Source organism: Oryzias melastigma, linkage group LG9 (assembly GCF_002922805.2).
Source record: "Oryzias melastigma strain HK-1 linkage group LG9, ASM292280v2, whole genome shotgun sequence".
NCBI lineage: Eukaryota > Metazoa > Chordata > Actinopteri > Beloniformes > Adrianichthyidae > Oryzias > Oryzias melastigma.
This window is the reverse complement of record NC_050520.1, coordinates 9680632-9699766: the sequence shown is the minus strand read 5'-3', so window position 1 is coordinate 9699766 and position 19135 is coordinate 9680632. Positions and strand designations below refer to the sequence as shown.

The window sequence follows — 19135 nt, the reverse complement described above, 5'->3', positions numbered from 1 at the left end:
ACTTGTATATATGTGGTGAAAGTTTAAGGTCATCTACTTGAACAAAAACACTCAACTGTTGTTTCCGCTCATTTATTCCCCCTCATGATCTCATGTGGGAATGGTAAAACGCCCATTTCTCTGGAGCTGGAGTTTCTGCGCCCTGCAGCTCAGGGCGGGGGGCTTGTTAGTATTCGCGTCCCACGGGTGCGCAGTGTTGTCAGCCACAGAGCCACGTCAGGCCTGAAGCAACCGACCGCCTTCTGCCTTCTGCCGCCTCTCCAAGGTTAGAGCCGGGAGCGCCTGGACAAAGACACCGCCGGGACCCGAACCTGAAACTGGGATGGCGGGATCCAAGTTGTTCCTTTAAAAAAACGTAACAGGGGGCTGGAAGTGTCGCGTCGCCGTGACATTGTCGGTTTGCAGAGATCGTTAATGGAAAGGCGCAATGGTGAAAATGGTCGCAGAGTGTCCGTGAGAGCGCGCGCTTCCTCCTGACATCAGAGAAGACGCCGCAGAAAGCTCGACTCCTGCTTTGGGTGTGAAGGGCTCACTGTGCGCCAGAGCTGCTGGAGTGAAGGTGACTTCAGCCCCGGTGCGGCGCGGCGCGGTGGAGGCAATGCGGAGAGGAGCCACAGGCGCTCATTCCCCACTTCTCCTGCGCCCTCAGGCTCGTCTGGGAAAACATTTGCCTCCTTTCGCACATTAGGACGAAAGACGGTGACAAACTGCAGACAGAGGGGGGGAAGCGAGCCTGAGCTGAGCGGAGGAGCGGAAAAAGGTGAACGGTGAGGTGCAGGAGGAGCGGAGTTCTTTTTTTTTTTTAAAGGGGGGAGGGAATCACAGAAAAACCATTCTGTCTTTGGGGCTGTTTGAATATTGGATGTGTATGCATGAGTTCGGCATCGAATGGGCGCAAAAATCGCCCCAGATCCACCGGGAACATCTTCCAGATCGGAAAGCCTCCTCATCGAGACCCACAGAGGAGGGAGAGCACCGAAAGTACCCGCAAAGCCCAGCGCGCCGTGGCCGACTGCAGAATGGTAGGTCTGCGGCACGTCAACGCCTCAGCATGCCCTTTAAATACACCGATAAGACCAGAAAACAAACACAAAAATGAAGGGTTTGCGACAAAGATAAAGAAACTGTATTCCAGTCTGCAGACTATAAATAGCTTGTGTTCATTTGCATTATTTTTGAAGCCAAACAGAAGACTTCTGCGTGCAGTCTGGGTGTTTGCATCCAGCCTGCCGATTCCAAATTTACCTGAATTAGGAGTCCATCTGTGGAAATGCTCATGTTCGGGATCCTGCTCTTCATGCAGCACAAGTTAAGACAGAAGTTGCAAAAGAAAACGATCATTTTAATGACAGAGTCCTCAGTTTTAACTCATGTTCAGTCACGTTTCTCTCAAACCTCGTTAAGGTTTTTGTGGCTAAATTTACACACCTTTATCAAATTGTGATGTGGAAGCAGACGCACCTGCACGCTGAACATTGTTGCAGCATTTCCGTCTTCGTGCACGTTGTCATGTTAACCACTGATAAAGCCTGTTCTGCTCCGATGACCGGAACAGAAGGTCAAAATCAAGCAGAAGTTGACTTAAATCGGACCTTTTGATGATGTTTTGTGATAACTATTAGGGCTGTCACGATTAATCGACTACTGAAATAGTCGATGACTAATTTAATAGTCAATTAGTCTTTGCTTATGGAGTCAGTATAGTAAAGTTGAACAAAGTTGTTAGCATTCAGCGCCAATTAATACACTTTTTTCATTATTTGAGTCAGTGAGACCAAAACTTTATCTTTGTGAAAAATAGTTCCTTGATGCTGACTTCATTTGATTTAATCCTTTGACACCTGAGGCATTGCCAGTGAGGATTAAACACATTAAAACTAAATTTGAAAATTTTAAAACGTAACTTTTTAACACAATTACGAACTAGATATATAGCACCTGCGATAATGCTAATGTGAATGTTGTAACTGAATTTGGCTGCTGAAGATGCTAGTGGTCATAGCTGAAGATGCTGAAATTGATAGCTAAAAACGCTGAAGCAGATAGCTGAAATCCCTGAAGCTAAAAAGCTGAAAATGTTGAAGCTGGTAGCCAGCTAAAATAGCTAAAAGTCAAATTAGTCTAAAAAACTTTAAAAAAAAAGAAAAAAAAAACAGGTTGGCTGAAACAGCTAGCATGGAGCTGGAAAAAATTGCTAAACTTCAAATTAGCCTTAAAAACTGAAAAAAGCCTAAATTAGCCAAAACAGCTGGCGTGTAAATATTACCCTAACTCCAAAACAGCCTAAAAGTTGTTTTTAATTAAAAGGCAAAATTAGCCAAAACAGCTAGCATGTAGCATAAATGTTAGCTTAACTCCAAAACTGCCTAAAAAAACCCTAAATTAGCCAAAACAGCTATAGGATGTAGCTGAAATTTTAGCTAAATGCCAAAATAGCCTGAATTTTTTTTTTTAAAGCCCAAATTAGCCAAAACAGCTAGTACGTAGCTGAGATTTTATCTAAAATCCAAAATAGCCTAAGAATCTTAGTGAATACCAAAAAAATCCCCCAAAAATGGTAGAATACCAATTTTTAAAACTTTAAAACGGTAACTTTTTAACATAATTATGAATAATAAAAAGGCAGGAATATTATTTTTGAATAAATCAACTTAAACCTTTAATAACTTACAATATTTTATTCTCCATAGAATATATTTTGTCAAAATTATACAAGTTTGAAATAAGCGCTAGATAACATTAATACCAATAAAACAAAATGATCTGGAGGGCCGGATCTGGCCCCCAGACCTTGACACATGTGACATACTGTAACTTTTTAGCCTTTAACTCGATCAACGTCATTCTCCTTCAGAATTTACTGGAATGACGTTGATCGAGTTAACGGTTGAAAAGTTACATTGTGTCAATGAACAGAAACACTGGAGCTCCAGAGTTAAAGGGTTAATCTTGTTTCAATGCCAGAAACTAATGCTGCACAATTCATTAAAAGTTTAATAAACTATCACCTTAATTGTCTTTATTTTTAGTCAGTCTAAAGCTAATAATAATAAAGATGTTCTCTTTACATCCACTTTGTGCATGACCCGATTAGTCGACTAATCGGAAAAAATAATCAGTGATTAGTCGACTATCAAAATAATCGTTTGTGGCAGCCCTAAGAACTATTGTGTCCCTTTCACGCAGATCGTACAAGAATTCAACACCCTGGTGGCTCTGTATCGTGAGCTGGTCATCTCCATCGGGGAAATCACGGTGGACTGTCCCTCCTTGCGGGCCGAGATGCTCAAGACCCGAACGAAAGGCTGCGAGATGGCCAGAGCGGCTCACCACAGCCTCTCCCTCATCTCTGGGTGAGTTAGTCTCTGTCCATGGTGCTGAAAACAAACGGCCAGCCTGCAACTGATGGGGGAAACTCAGCAGTGACTCAACTTGTCGTTTGACCAAAGTGCATGTCTGCGATTTGCATATTCGCGCTCCTCTGGCTCTTCAGCCACAAATCAGGCCCGCTGCATTAGGCAGAGTGAGTTTGAAGGATGTGGGAAAAACCGAACATGAGATCAGCTTTTAAAAATCCCTCTCATTTACAAGCGTGAGAGCTTTTACAGGAAGCAATCAAAACGGGGTATACTGTTACTGACGACTTAGCTGTGCCTAATGAACAAAATGAGGAGGAAGTGGGATGCTTCCAAGGAACAACATCCTAGATGATGGGATCAATAATGTGGCTTTTTAATACAAGCTTTTATTGTGTTAGTGCTTTGTCTCGGTTTCTATAGATTTCAAACTTGGACACAAGAACATTTCTTGTGGTTTTCTTAAACTTTTCTAAAGCACACGGAAATGCTAACTACCTATTACTACCCCATATGGTAAATTTCCTCAAATATCATATATTTTCTGTCACTAAAAATTAATTTGGCCCTGGGAGGGTTAATAAGCTGACTGTTATTTATTTTAAAATCCTTTCCAGAGGTCTTTTAAGTCAAGTTTATTTTTCCAAAACCAAACACTCATTCAATTTCTAGGAAATTGGAGCTAGCCTGCCCCTACTTCCCAACATCTATCTGCTTATATTACTTGAAAATATAATCAAAATTCATCTATGTGCTGCCCCCTAAAGGTTGACGTATTACAGTAGAATTTTCTGATTGGTGAAACCATGTAAGTTTCAGAAGTCTGACGTCATGATCTGCAGCACCAGTAATGGTAACAGTCCTGTTCTCCAGCCCCACTCCTCTGACTGGATTTTCAAATTTCGGCTGTGGGTGGGGTCAGCCTCCAGCTTCCCTGTTTGGTTCCCTTTAGGCTTAGTTTTCTTTAAGAAAGTGACTCTTAATTTTCTAAATACTTTTTTCTTGGCCACACAAACCTGGAGGAATGGTTAGGTTTAGGTTTATTCAGGCAACAAAAAAAAAAAAAAGATTTAACCTTAGGCACACTTAAAATACGTGCAGGCACTGCAGCAACATGCTTCCTACGTGTTGCCAACATGAATTTCCATCATTTATTTTTCTCTTGCACATTCAAATAACTTCAGCCATACTTTAAATATGTCTTCCATCAATAACTTGTTAAAAACATAATTTTTGTGGCATTAGATCTTTATCATCTGTGCCAGAAACAGTTGGAGAAAAGCAAAGCAAATCTTGGGATTTGAAGATCCTGGCTAAGATGCCAGCTAATGCGGCATCCTCAAATATTCTTAATAACAGGGATTAGATGGATAGTAGCCACTGTTGATTTGGGATGGCGTTTGTTGCCAAAGCCAAGCAAGTGCAATAAGAATGAAAAGTTGGGGTAACTGCATGAATTCATAACAATATTTGATAGATAACTGAAAAATCAGGCTGATTTGAAATCTCTGAAAGCACGATTTCCTTTTTGTCCGTGACATAATTCCATCTGTCTCTCAGTGTGTTTGACACTCAGGTAATTAGCCATCAAACATTCCAAACTCTTGTTTGGTATAACATATTTGTAATGGGAAAGGGGAATTATATTCAATCTATAGAAACACTTTACTCACAATCTACTTTTACTGCCCAGGCAACAACTAGTATTTGTTAAGGTCCCAATCTCGAATTTCCCGCCCTTTTTTTCTTCTGAATGGAGACGGCACATCAGCTTTAGAGAGAAGCTTCCGACTTTACTCTTGCAAACATCGATTGCATAAATTCCAAGTGTTCATTAAAAAGGCTTTTAATAAACTAAAGCCAGCAGGTCAGCGATGAAGTGTCTCTCCATTGTGCTTGATGAAGAGATATCGCCCTGGTGAGTGTTTTAGCAACGGTGCAGTAAAGGAACACCGACACAGAACCAGGAATTAAGCAGCAGGGTGTATGTAAGAAATATTTCACACCTTTCTCTATAACGTTCATCTGCTACAAATCATATGATGGAGTCTCCTTAAAGCCAAGATGCATTTTATGAACATAAGCAGCCAATTGAAGGTGAGAAGAAGAAGAAGGTTTAAGATCAGTTTTTCTTTCGCTTCAAAAAATACCAAATAAATTAGGTTTAAAATATTCCCATTAAATATAAAACATTGAACTGCCTGTAAAAAGGATTTGCCTCAACTTTTAAACGTGGTCTATTTTAGTTTTAATCATGAACTTGTAAGTTAACATCAAATTTAGTTTGAGTCTAAACTGATCCGCCACACTTCTCCATCGATTCCATTCATTCAAATCAATGGATTCAAACGAAACAACGTCATATTTGACTGTATTTAAATTGGCCTGGTTAAGGAGGAAACCATTTTCCCTGTAAACAATCGTGACACAATGTCTTGAACTTGAAACGTAGAGATTTATGGCTCTGTTGTAACTTTCAGCAGGTGGGAGGCGTCGGGGTTACAGAGGACAGGAGACAGAAAACAAGCACAGCGACACTGGAACGCCAGCCAAAAACAAAGGAGGGAGTTAGTGACTGCAATAAGTGTCAGGATTAGTGGTTTGAAGGACTTTACAGCAGGAAGCAGACCTAAACTTACAGGCTTTCATTTATAAACATTACACAAAGAAACAATGAGTCTCCTGAAATATTGAAGCCAAAAAGGAAAAGAGAACAAATAAATCCACAGATGAGGAATGAACTGAAACAGAAACAACTGTGGATGATTGACACTAAAAGGTGCTGAGACAAAAGGAAACAAACTTGAATGCAACAAAACATGAGAAAACCAAGAACAAAAGGAATAACCCAAACCGGAGACTGTAAACTTTAGTAAAAAAAGAACATTTACGGCCAATTTATAGTACAAGACAATGAACTGCTAATGCTTAAACCCAAATTAAAAACATCAGAATTCATCCTTTAAAGTTCCACTCCAGCTATATTTTTTCTATTGTAAAATCAGTGGTCTTTAAATTAAGATTATGCAGTTTTAAGACAAAATTAGGCCCGTGTCGTTTTCTAGGACGTAGTTTCTACAGAGCGGCAGGAGCCAATTAGAAATTCACCTCTGAGTTGTGAGTGGGACTGTTGACAAGGAAGTTAGCTCCGCTAATTTCCCATCATTCCTTTGTTTACACTCTCTCCCTAAACCTTATAGCACCTTGCAGTCCCAAGCTAACATTAGCTTAGCAAAAAAGAAAAAAAAAAAAAAAAGAAGAAGGGAAAGTAATAACTGAGCTTTGCAGCTGTACAATTTTAAGCTAGATGGAAGCTCAGACGAGGAAAATAGAGACATTATTAATGCAACGTGGAGATTTCAGCCTTTCCGTAGCAGTTGCAGCGTCACAAACCAAAGCTTTTTCAAACCGCAGGTTTGCATCTGCTCCTGATTTATCCCAAAAAATACTCAAAAAATCAGGTTTATTTTACATTTTTATATATGTCCTCCTTCATGAGAAAATGCCACAAAAACATGCTAAAAAGACCAAAAAAACACACTTTTCCTTGGAGTGGGTCTTTGCAAGGAGGATATATGTCATCAAAACCTTTAAATAGTATCAGTATAATATATTTACATTTGCTTAAGATATGATTGTGTACTACTGATGGAACGGTCTGTCTGAGTGATAAAAACTGACTATTGTCAAAATAAGAATTTAAAATTTAGCTTCCTTACATTGTACCAAAGCAACTTCAAAAACAGACACCTTGAAATAAGTACAAAATTCTTACGTTTTGCTTTTTTTTTTTTTTTTTTAATAATCAAAAAAGTCTACCAAAAGGGCAAGAAACGTGTCTTATCAAGAATTCTTATTTTAACTCTGGAGAACCCACCCTTCAAATTTTCTTTTTTTTTTTTTTTTTTTCGTTTTATCAAATTTTTCCTTCTTTTTGATGATTATTTTGGCTTCTTTTCATTTTATTTTTGTGGCCTCTATATTTGGTGCTACCCAAAATGAACAAAAAAATTCCTGCAAGACAGGAAAAAAGTCACATTTCATGACACAATTTTCTTTTTACATTCTCATAATTTTTTTTTTTTTTTTTTGCAGTGTAGAACTATATGTTGTGTGATTCAAGCACAGAGCCCTGTGGTACACCACGGCAGACTCTGGTCTATGTCTCATCATTTTCATCATTTACATCCTGAACTTTAACTTCAGACACTGGTTTAATTACTTCCACTATTAATTCAACACTATAATCTGCCAATATTTATTAAATCTTGCAATGTTGCCAACATTATTTACAAATTGGAAAATGTTTTTTTCATGTGGGCTGTAGATTTGTAGATTTTAAGTCAACACATATCAGTGTCATGTATTTATGTTGTGATATATGTTTGGTTATAATCTTTTAACGCAACTTAAAATCATGTAAGGAAAAGGGTTGAAAATGTAGACTTTTGTGTTTTTTTGGTTTGAATTTTGTATTGATCACATAAATATGATTATAAAAATATTCTCCAGTTTCAGTGTTATTTTCAGACAGAATTGTTTAGCAGCTTCTTTTTCTAATATTAGACCATACCTGTATTTGTTTCTTCAAAGTTTCCAGTACTTTCCAGGGTTCAGCGAACCCCGCGTGACCACTTTGTTGTGTTTGCTTTCATCATGCGTCTTTCAGACCAGAGGATGGGGAAATCCACCCTGAGATCTGCCGGCTGTTCATCCAGCTTCAGTGCTGTCTGGAAATGTACATCACAGAAATGCTGAAATCTGTCTGCTTGCTGGGATCCTTGCAGCTCCACAGGAAAGGTTTGATGCAAAGAACTAAATATTCCAATTCATCCTTCCAGATAAGATTTTGGTGTAATTCAGATTCCTATGAATATCTCAAAGGTCATAATAACAGAACGTTCAGGTTCCTCTGTGTGTGTTTTAGGGAAAGATCCATGCGGGCCTCCAGGCGTTGACAGTAAGACCGAAGACTCCGACATACCCATCCTGGAGGACACCTCGTCCTCCCCGACGGATTGTTCTCAGCTCTGCTGGGTGTTAGCCAATGACATAGAAAACATAGAAAAGTAGGTAACAATATCTTCATAATGAAATTAGCATCAGTTCTTCTTATAAATTGTGTTAAAATATTAGTTTAGAGATGAAAAAAAACAAGGATATTTTGCTCTGCAGCTAAAATTTTTTTTTTTAGCAAAGACATGTCAGAATATTCCTCAAAAACACAAATACTGGTTGTATTTAAAGCAGAATTTTGTCATCAGATCTCCCTTACACTGCAAATAAAGACCTCTCCAACATTCGTTTTTTGATGAAACTAAGACAATTTAACAATATTTTTTATGGAAGGAACTGCAGAAAGAACTGCCTACAGTTCTTCCTTCTTCTGATCTATAGTTTTTTTTCCACATTGCAATAATTAAAGTAGAAGGTGTCTGTTCAACTTTTCCATATTTTACTAAAATGGTTGTTTTAGATGTAAAGAAAGGCATTTTTTTCGGGGAAAGAGACCTTTTTAATGTTTTAAATTTACTGTAAAGGTATTATGGTTTAGATTAATTTGATTAGGTCTTTTCTATAATTAATTATTGGCAGAACATAAACCTGTGTGTATTTATGTGGCATAAGAGGGCATTGCCTTTGCCTTACAGGCTGTTTCATTGAAAAAAAAAAGATTTGTGAACTTATTCATTTGTTTTCTGACCTCTATCTTAAATAAGAGATGATGATGACCAAGATTGATCCTGCAAAAATACATTTTTAAAATTTTATAGCTCAAGGGAAACACATAAGCAAAATATTCATGTCATATTTGATTTAAAAGATGCTAAGTTTAATTTGAAGGACTATCCCTATGTAATCTGTAGTCTATGTTTACATGAACACTTGAATCTGAAAGTTTTCTCAAATTTTCAACATTTTGCAAATATTTAGAGATTAAAAGTTATCTTTATGTTTTCCCATTCTCTTAAAAAGCAGGAAAATTGTCAAACATCTGCCTAGAAAAGTACATCTAAGCTGTTTGATTGGGTATTATTAACAAGAAATCCAAAGTAATAACGGTTCATGAAAGTGTGTTTCTGTGCAGGGACATGAGAGAGATGAAGAACCTTCTCAGTAAACTCAGGGAGACAATGCCTTTACCACTGAAGAACCAAGGTAAGAAGAGTGTCACCTGAATCTCCTGAGCATCATCTTTTCTGAAAATAACGACTTTTGTCCTGTTATAAGTCTATAAAACATGTAACCAGACCACATTATCTGTGTGTTCTTTCACCCAGATGACAGCAGTTTGCTGAATCTGACTCCCTACCCACTTGTCCGACAGAGGAAGAGGCGGTTCTTTGGGCTCTGTTGCCTGGTAACCAGCTAAGGGCCCCACCTTCATATGTAGGAGGAGGCAACAAAGACACCATTGCCCACTGTCCGTCACCACTCGTGTCTCCACCAACCTATTACTGCCATTCTCAGATCAAGTGTCTCCCCTTTTTCTTTCAAAAGCTACCCATTTTCTAATTTTATTTTATAAAAAAAGAACTGTGAGTGCTATGTAATGTATAAAAAACCGTCTCCATCATATATTTTAGGATGTTTTGGGGAAGTTTTCCTCCTTTTTTAAGTCATTAAACTTATATCTGCTTGTCTGTCATGAAAGAAGCTTCAAACCCGACATGTCTATGCTCAATTGCTTCCACAATCCAGAGCAAACGGCATACAGATTCATGTTTAAAAAGGGAATATAAATGTATGTTTTGTCAGAAATAATGTAATAACTTCTGTACATGCCAACGTGAAGATGACATTTGCAAAGATAACTTAAGCGTTTTATTTGTCGATGACATTTCTGTCCAGAAGAGGTTTGCTGTGCACCACAGTCTCTGTTTTTCTTGCTGTTTTCCTCTTAATGTACTTAATTTAGTCTTCCATAAACCAAGAACCTTTATTCAACTTTCCAGCTTCAGAAAAGGAATATATATATATAATACGTTACTCAAAGGGAAACTCCTTTGCACACTAAATCTATCTATGAACTGAGGCGTTAGATCTGTATATACACATACACAATGCTCTGAGTTATTTTCAAATTTGGAGGTGGGTTGCAAAAGAATGTCTGTGTGAGCATGAAGGATTCTGGGCGTTTTGAGGAAGACCCTCAACGCAAGGGCAGGGAACGCATACTGACTGGAGACAACAGTTGTTCTGTTTATGATGAGGAGGTAAAGCTGTAATAGGTCATTTTACATTGTTAATAAAACTTTTGTTATTGAAACCAGTGAACTTGTTTGTCTGTTACATGTAGTACACACATTGTCCACTAGGGGAAGACAAAGGATCAACCAACATATTGAGTTCTGTTGTTTTTTTTTTTTTGCAACTTTAGACTATAGCCTTTCATTTTTATAACTTTAGTTTATTTTAGTCTGCTTGCATATGCTCCTTTCTTCAAAATAGTTAAAATATTTGTAAAAAAGAAACTTTATATTTTTGAGCAATTAGAACATTTACAATTTATGTTGAAGCATTTATTTTTTCATGCGTTAGGGACTACAATTTAGGCAAGTTTATGTTTATTCTTGTTTACATAATCTAAATCTAATTACTAGTTTCCCTCTAAATTTTAAAAGCTCACAATTTATCAGTTTTTCATTTTGAATTTTTGGAAAACTACAGAAAAAATGCTTTACGGTGTCACGAATTGCAAAAAAATAAATCAAATTAGAATATAGTGTAATATCTGAGAAAAACAATGAAAAACAAAAAGGCAGGTCGTTTAAACCAAATGTACTTTTTTATATTAACTACTGAGAGTGAAAAAAAGAAAAATTTATGACATTTTACCAAAAAAATTGCAATTTAAAAAAAAATGAGATTTTAACATCAACCTAATTTTGGCACCAACTTGATTTAAACACCAAAATTAAATTATTTCTAACATTTTTAAGAAAACTGAAAACCTAGAAGCTTCCTAACATATTAAGTCTGTTATGTGTTTTATTGGCCAGCACATCTGGCAGCAATAAACATTTTGATGTGGTTGTAAAACACTAAGTGGACAGTTATGGCGTGCACACACATGCACACACACACACACACACACAAACTCTGAAAGAGGGCAGAAAGCCAAGGACAGGGATGGGCGGCCAGCAGGGGTTTGTTTGGCAGCCTGTGCACCGCCTGCTTTCGTCAGCACAGCCTCAGTCCGGAAAACAGTTTCTGTGTTGTCTTAATAGCTGTCTCTTTCAACATCAAGTCGTATTTTTTGCACCCAGGAGCAAAAAGAAGTCCATACACAGGGAAAGGCCTGCTGAGTTTTATTGCCTTCTATTCTGTAAGGATACATGCATGTCAAGTAACTTCAAATAATAAAGTTTGTGTGGATTATAAAGGAAATGAAACATGGTTGTCAGTCCTCAGGAAGCACAGGGCTGGATGCTGACAACAGACACCTTTTCTCCGTTACATCGTCGAACTCCTGCTTCACACTCACTCATGGTCTGTGTGGACGCCGTGTCATCCTCACCAACACGGACGCACACCTTTATGACAGGGTTCAAACAGTCTGCAAGCTCCTTACAGCGGCAGCTGCTGGTTGATTCTAACAAAACAAACGTAGAAGGGTTGATGAAAAGACTCCAAATGCTTCACAATGCAAAGTTCTGCTTGTGGTTCTGCTCATACCATCACATTTCTCCCACATGTGGCAGGAGCTGCAGTCCGGAGAGTCGCGCCGAGGCCACACGCAGCTGCTGTACTCGGCTATTTCAAAGCTCTTCCTATTGCACTTCAGGGCATGCATTTTGCATACAGTCATGGGGATGAATTTTCCACTTCCTGGAGATGTGGCACAAATGTCCAGAGACGAACTTAAAAAAGTGAAACAAAAAAAAAGCTATTAGTTGATTCTTCTAACATCTGTCCAAATCCTAATGACAGATAGAAAGAGGGAAAGGACCTGCATTCATGAGGGATTTTGCAAACACATTTGCCTTTGGAGGGTTTCTCCCATGCCTCACAGCTCACTGTGGGAGTGACGGGAGAAGGCGGGGTTTCGACTGAGGAACACAGACAAAGTAGTCATCTGCAGGCTCACTGATTTGGAACTGGGATAGCAGAGAATGAATGAAAAATATTCAGTGTCCAGCAGGAGAGAGTCTTGTTTCACAGCAGACAGAAACACCGAAACCAGAATGCCTTTAACCTGGACGTACCGATCCACAATGAAAAATGTGATTTTGTGTTTTTAAAATGTTTGCATTGCATTTTTCTAATGATTGATAAATAATTATGATTGATATATATAGAAATGTAAGAATAAAATTGCATTTCTGAGTGTTACAAACTACATTTGATGGGCCACAAGTTCCCTGCTCTGCTCCAATCTGATGCATCAACTTCCTGAAAAATTGATCTAAGTAGGTCTACGTTTTCCTCATCTCAGCTGGCTTTAGTCTCTAACCTATACAGTTGGATAGCTCCAATATTGGTTTCCATTCTTGCTGCACTAGTAATGTTAGATTGGGCGTGTGAGGGACTATAAGTCAGTGGTAGACAGTGTAAACAAAGAGATGATGGGAAAGGTTTACTCCCCGCCAACAATCCCAGACAAAACTCAGAGGCAAATTTCTCAAAAAATGATATTGGAGTGGGACTTTAAGGTGACAAAATGGTGACAAAAAAAGACTCAACTTCACTATTTGGTGAGTTTTGTAATGTAAATACTGACCGGTGATGTCACATATCAGTTGTGTTTCCTCAAAGTCCCAATCTGATCATCTTTTGATGTATTTTAACACTTTCACTATAAAAAGTTACACAACCACTTTTGACGGATAGTTTTAACCCGATATAATATATGTAATAAAAAGTATTTGTCATAAAAAATAAATCAAAATATGACAACACATGCTAAATTAGAGTAGTTTTCTTTTATTTTCAGCTGCGGATTATGTAAGAAAATAGAAAATATAAGCATAGGAAGATCCTAAAAACATGCTTGAAAATGACAAAAAAAGTAGGAATTTGAGAACAAGAACATTTCTAAAAAAAACTGGAGACTTACTGGAGTCTTGGCATTTGGTCCACCCATTCCTCAGACATGTATGACTTTACCCAGAGAACTATAACACTCAGAATATTGCAATATATTGGAAATCAGTAAATACTTTTGCACGGGTGAGGCAATAGTGCGCTAGGGTTAAAAGCGTTTCCAGTGGACTTTTAATTATGATTTTTGATGTTTTAAGCCAAAATAAAAAGAAAAATAATATATATATATATTTTTTAGGACACTGTATCTGCAGAGCAGCAGTAGTTCATTAGAAATTTGCCTCTGAGTTGTGGGCGGGACCTTTGGCGTGGAACGACCCCAACCACTTTTTAAAATAAATAACATTAAAAAATGCAATTTTAAGCCTAATTTTCTTTATACAAGTACTTTACAATGGTAAAAATGTATTAAAAACACCAAAAACACAATTTTTAACGAAAAAGGCATTTTAAGGGCTATAGAATTACCTTGGATGCATGTAATTTCAGCAGGATCTGGGGAAAAATTCAAGCTGGAGTCACACAGGACTCTGTCTTCTCCCTGTAAGGTTCTGCCCTCCGGACAAGACAAGGTGACAGCCTCCCCGATGTCATAAGCCTCTTTCACAGGAGAAGCTATAACCTCCTCATTGAGGAATTTTAGTTTACAAGATGAAGCTAAAAGAATTTTAAACAAGGGACAAAGAATTCAGTCGTAGTTTTCGGTGTCTGTGAATGTCACCTGGTGGTTCTGTTCACTCACCTGTGCACTGGCCAAGGCTTGGGGACCAGGTTTGGTCAGAATTGCATTCCAAGACGCTGTTTCCAAACAGATGGAAACCTACAATGCAGCTGTATTCAACTCTACCCCCAACAAGGTAAACATCCTTTGGATTCTGTCAAAAATGAAGGATTAGAAAGGAAAATTCAGCTGCATTGTTTGATTGTTGGATATTCAAAACTTGGAGTTAAATATTTGACTTGAAATTAATCTGATTTAAACGTGGTTTCATTTTATGTAAATGGAATTTTCTGCTTCATGCGCAAATAACTTTTGATCCCCGGAGCTTCTTTGAATCTTTACCACAATAAACCCATTGATCAGAGCTGGAGGAGTTTCACACTTCTGACTTGGTGACAGAGTGTTGTCAAAGCACTGAGGCTCCATGATCCTGTTGAAAACAATACTTATATAAATGCACGGTTTATCGTATTATAAAAGAAAACACCACAAATTGTCTACATTGGTATAAAAGCAACTGCAAAACTGAAGCATCTTTGCACTCTAACTTCAGGTGTTCCAGGTCCTCTTCATCACAGGAAGACTTCTCAACCGTGTCACCGATGCAGTGCTGTCCTCCGTTCTGCGGCGCAGGGTTTTGGCAACTGCGACTTCGAGACCTCTGACCTCTGGAACATGTTGACCAAGCAGACCAGCAAGTCCAACTGCCGTGGATTACTCCTTAATGGGAAGAAATTACAAAAGGTTTTGATGAAGAATACTTCTAAAAAAAAAAAAAAAAGCTGTTTTTAGACTTTAACCGCATCTGTAAAAACTCCTCAAAAAACCAGCACGCACCTTGCTGGCCCTCAGCCTCAATTCCTTGCTCACAAGCTTCCCCTGTTGTTCCAGGCTGACAGATGCATTTGCACACACCACCATCCATGACAACTATGCCATTGTTTCTGCAGGGCTGGCAGTGGCAGGGGTCACTCTCTGCTCGGTATTGTTCGATGGCTCTGCGCAGGTACAGCTTCTTCACCCCGGCACACTGAACGTCCTTCACCAGCTCTGACAGTGGCCGCAGCTGGTGAGACACAAATAAAGCTAAAAACCATTCAACTCGTGAAAATAGACGGTATGTGATTGCTTTTTGAGGATGAAAGATTTTTTTACACCTTTTGTTTTATGATATCTGGAATGGATCTGATAGAATCCGCCCAGTTTGAGTACATCTCCCAGTTCTTGCTTGCGTCATCTAGCTGCATCCTCTGCACCGCAGCGGTGTGGGAGGGGTCTCCTCCTTTCACGTCCACTTTTGCCACTATGTTGTTGTAGGAATTATATCTTTTCCAATCTTCTGTATTTTCACCTTCTTTACACTTTGTTATGATGAGGGGGAATATTAGGATAAAGCGAACCTTCTTCTCACATTCTTTGTACTTCATTGATTCAACAGCTGAAAATAAAGGTGGAAATACATGGTATTATGGTGGGTTTATATAATTTGTGTTCAAATAACCCAAACAAATGCAAAAATAGCTTTTTGAAAAGTTCTATCCGAATTTGCCTTATTCATTAGAAGCCTCACCAAGGTAATTTTCACTTTCTGAATCGATGGACATAATGATTTTCAAGGAGCCCCCCAAGCTTCCCTGAGACACATAGTGTGTTCCGAACCTCTCCAGAACCTTCCTATAAGCGGTGTAGTCATAGACGGATGGGAGTTTGGCCAAAGCCTTCCAGAATTCCTCTGCAATCGGAATGTACTGTGGAGAGTTGCTCTGGAACTGTGCCACTTCTATGTCGTTCTTTAACACTAGTAGTCTGTGGTACTGCAAATAATGAGAGAAAACTTAAAAACTTGATTGTGTTTGACCTCCATATTTGTTTTTGTTTTCAAGTTTAAAGAGCTGCACCTGAGAGGTATCGTGTATCTCATGAAAGTCGTAGTTTTTATATCCTTTCGTGGTCCCCGTCACCGTTTCTCGGTTGACAACATCCTTGGCGTAATGCCACTTACTGCTGAACATCTCATCACTGAAGTCGTTCTGCACCTTAACCTGGGGAAAGGACATAGGCTTTTGACAATCAAGATATATTAAAGTCCCACTTCAACTATATGTTTTCTCTAATGTAAAAAAAAGCCTGTGTCATCTTTTAAGACAAATTTTCCTTTTATGACTCAAATTAACCTTGGCTAATATCCTATCAGCTTTTTTTTACACTCTCTCCCGCTAGCTTATAGCACCTCACAAGTCCAAGCCAATATTACTGGTGACATGATTTTAAGGTAGAGGAAAAGACAGTTGGTAAAAAAAAAAAAAAGATCACAAAATGACTTTTTCAACAATCAAAAGTCAAAAAGGCAAGAAAATAATTTATGTCAGGAATGTTTGAAAATGTACTCACCAAGAAATTGTATTGTATGGTGCTGAGAGGCAGTCGATAGAAAGCCTTGTGGACGCCACTGAAGATGGTTCGACACTGGCCCCCAAAGCTCCTTGTGTTGATGACACTGCCTCTTTGCTGTCCAGTGACCACATCAACCCTGTAGGAGAATTAAAAATGTGACACGTCCAAGATGTATGGTACAATCAAGGTGAAGATACATGATAAAAGATTATATTTACTTACCCAAGACCTATTAGATCAACATTAGGAGGGGTCACTGTGTGTTCACACGCAAAAAACTTTTGTTGGTTGGTGCAGTCGTTCTCATCGAGCCCATCTCCCTCACAGTCTTGGTCTCCGTTGCACAATAGAGATTTGCTAATACACTTCCCTGCAGGTAGAAGACCCCCACAGTTTTCTTATATATATATATATATATATATATATATATATATATATATATATATATATATATATATAATATATATATATATATATATAATATATATATATATATATATATATAATATATATATATATATATATATATATAATATATATATGTATATTATACGTATATAAAATATATATAAATATATATATATAATATATATAGTATATATATATATATGTATATGTATATATCTACATATATTATACGTATATAAAATATATATAATATATATATAAACTTTTCTCATCTGAAAGTGAACAAATATATCTGACCAGATCGACAGCGAAAACGGTCTCCACATCCGCCATCTAAAGGGCAACCCTGAGTCGTTTCACAAGGCCTGCTTTCAGACCGCATCCCATCGCAGGGGTTCCCGCCAAACTGAGCATACACGACCATGGCTCGGCTTCTGGTCTGCAATGTTTCAGAACAGGATGTAGTAACCCAAAATGAAGGAGGGGACTGAAACATAGATCAGCCTGCCACTGTATAGCAACCTGTAGCTTTGTGCAGGGATCACACTGTGACCAGCTGCTATAAGACCCCCACATACAGTGAATCCTGAGGCAGAACCTTTAAAAAAATGTTTAAACAAAAGAAAAGACTTATAGAGAATAGTAGAAAACATGTCTGAAAGCTTTGATGGAAAATGTTGCTCATTTGAAACAAAAAAAGGAAAACAGATTTACGCTCTGGTTCCAAAGTGGATGAGAAGCCATGCCAAAGCCGCAGCGCAGAGACGTGAAATGTTCTGAAAAGAGAAGAACCATAAACAAATCAAAAAGGACTTCACAATAGATGCCAAGCATAGACCAGGACTCTCTGCTTTAAAGAACAAAATGTACTTGCCTTCATGCTGGGTGAAGCTCAACAAGCTGAAAAGTCTGCAGAGTTTCACTCTGGATTTGTTACAGGAAAGGGAGTTTCACCTTTAGGAGCACACCCCCCAAAAACTGAGATTTCCAGAGAAAAAGTGGGTGTGCTGAACATGTGTGTTTCCTCAATGTCTTGAAGATGTCATAACCAATTCATAGTTACTTAGGCTTTCTCTATTGGAATGAACAAAGTGGATTGTAGCCAAATGAGGTTCAAAGAGCAGTTTTTAAAAACAGATTTCTGGTTGAAAAGTGCTATAAAAATAAAGTCAATTGATAGACTGAACAATATAAACTGCTAACAGTTACCATGAGGCTGCACACACTAAATGAAAGTCACTGCAGTTACACAATCATCACTTGAGTCTCTGCATGTGTTTCTGTGGAAAGTGTTTTTATGAGAGTTTTTCTTTTTTTGTGGGAGGTAGAAAAGAAAATATTTTTGCAACAGCTGGAGCCAAATGACTTTTGCTGTTACTCATTTTGAAAGGGAAAGCAAATGGGTGTTATTTTAACTTTTCTGAGGAGGTTTCAGTCTGGAAATGAAGAACTTTGAACGGATGTTTAGCTCAGTTGTTGCAAAACAGTTAAGCGACTTTGTCATCTTAATTCCAGTTAAAAGTACAGCCATGGAGGAGGTCCTCACTAAATCTACAACTGACAATAAATAAATAAATAAAAATACTGTAATACAACAGTCAGCAGCAGTTACATTGGAGATAATTGTGGATTAAATCAATCAATCAATTAATCAATCAATCAATCAATCAAAAGACTTCATTGTGACCGTTAGCAGTAGTTAATTTGTGGATAATTATATATTAAATAAATAAATAAATAAAAGACTTTACTGTAAAAGTCAGTAGCAGTAAAATTGTGGATAATTGCAGATTAAATAAATAAATACATAAATATATACAGCCAAACATCTGATTGAACATTAGTAAAGCTTTTAATGACTAACTTCAGAGTTTTTATTGTTTTAATATTTTGTTATTTCAATGATGTGACCATTTTTTGTTTTAACCTATGATTAATCGATGTTTTGATTTTATTTGTTTCTAACATAATGGTGTTCTGGTCTTGATGAGTTGGATATTTCTGATCTCTGTCTTGTGGTCTTTTGCTGAAATATGTTTTTCAATTTAACATATTTTTAACTTGTAAAGCACTTTGGACTGTACAGAAGTTCATAAAAGCGCTCAACAAATAAAGTTTGATTGATTGATTGATAACATGCCCTGCTATTTGACTAAAATTTAGAGGCTAACTATAGAATAATAAAAGAAAAATGATGTAAAAACTGATT

At 37.7% G+C, this 19135-nt stretch overlaps 2 protein-coding genes and 1 long non-coding RNA gene across 5 annotated transcripts; 1 reads left to right on the top strand and 2 right to left on the bottom strand.

Moving 5' to 3' along the window:
* Positions 1-54: 54 nt before the first annotated feature.
* On the top strand, positions 55-10629 carry rgs7bpa (regulator of G protein signaling 7 binding protein a). Of its 2 annotated transcripts, none has more exons than XM_024276188.2 (6): positions 55-1022; positions 3187-3353; positions 8026-8156; positions 8263-8425; positions 9445-9515; positions 9638-10629. In XM_024276188.2, the coding sequence occupies exons 1-6, from the start codon at positions 873-875 to the stop codon at positions 9727-9729; spliced, it is 774 nt and encodes a 257-aa protein (XP_024131956.1). In that variant the 5' UTR covers positions 55-872; the 3' UTR covers positions 9730-10629. The 2 variants fall into 2 exon arrangements, with proteins under 2 accessions (XP_024131956.1, XP_024131957.1); XM_024276189.2 differs by having other exon boundaries at positions 59-1022; positions 8284-8425.
* Positions 353-1577, bottom strand: LOC118599140. Its single transcript, XR_004948431.1, has 2 exons — positions 1246-1577; positions 353-1056 (listed from the first exon to the last, which is right to left on the bottom strand). It is a non-coding gene; the product is annotated as an uncharacterized LOC118599140 (long non-coding RNA).
* Positions 10630-11639: 1010 nt separating the features above from the next.
* c7a (complement component 7a) lies at positions 11640-17971 on the bottom strand. Of its 2 annotated transcripts, XM_024276327.2 has the most exons (17): positions 17801-17929; positions 17641-17702; positions 17449-17524; positions 17224-17365; positions 16741-16888; positions 16516-16654; positions 16023-16166; positions 15695-15938; positions 15282-15562; positions 14962-15190; positions 14673-14844; positions 14467-14554; positions 14146-14278; positions 13872-14060; positions 12310-12409; positions 12036-12220; positions 11640-11952 (listed from the first exon to the last, which is right to left on the bottom strand). In XM_024276327.2, the coding sequence occupies exons 1-17, from the start codon at positions 17804-17806 to the stop codon at positions 11768-11770; spliced, it is 2523 nt and encodes an 840-aa protein (XP_024132095.1). In that variant the 5' UTR covers positions 17807-17929; the 3' UTR covers positions 11640-11767. The 2 variants fall into 2 exon arrangements, with proteins under 2 accessions (XP_024132095.1, XP_024132096.1); XM_024276328.2 differs by lacking the exons at positions 11640-11952; positions 12036-12220 and having other exon boundaries at positions 12329-12457; positions 17801-17971.
* Positions 17972-19135: the final 1164 nt, after the last annotated feature.

Bases quoted from the DNA above. Each gene is read 5' to 3' on its own strand.
- c7a (XM_024276327.2), bottom strand. The intron at 16,889-17,223 runs GTCAGATATATT...TTCTACCTGCAG, and splicing joins CCGTTTTCGCTGTCGATCTG to GGAAGTGTATTAGCAAATCT. The intron at 15,191-15,281 runs GTGTAAAAAAAT...GTGTCTCACCAG, and splicing joins CAGATATCATAAAACAAAAG to CTGCGGCCACTGTCAGAGCT.
- rgs7bpa (XM_024276188.2), top strand. From the start codon at position 873: ATGAGTTCGGCATCGAATGGGCGCAAAAATCGCCCCAGATCCACCGGG. The intron at 1,023-3,186 runs GTAGGTCTGCGG...CCTTTCACGCAG, and splicing joins CCGTGGCCGACTGCAGAATG to ATCGTACAAGAATTCAACAC. The intron at 8,157-8,262 runs GTTTGATGCAAA...CAGAACGTTCAG, and splicing joins CTTGCAGCTCCACAGGAAAG to GTTCCTCTGTGTGTGTTTTA.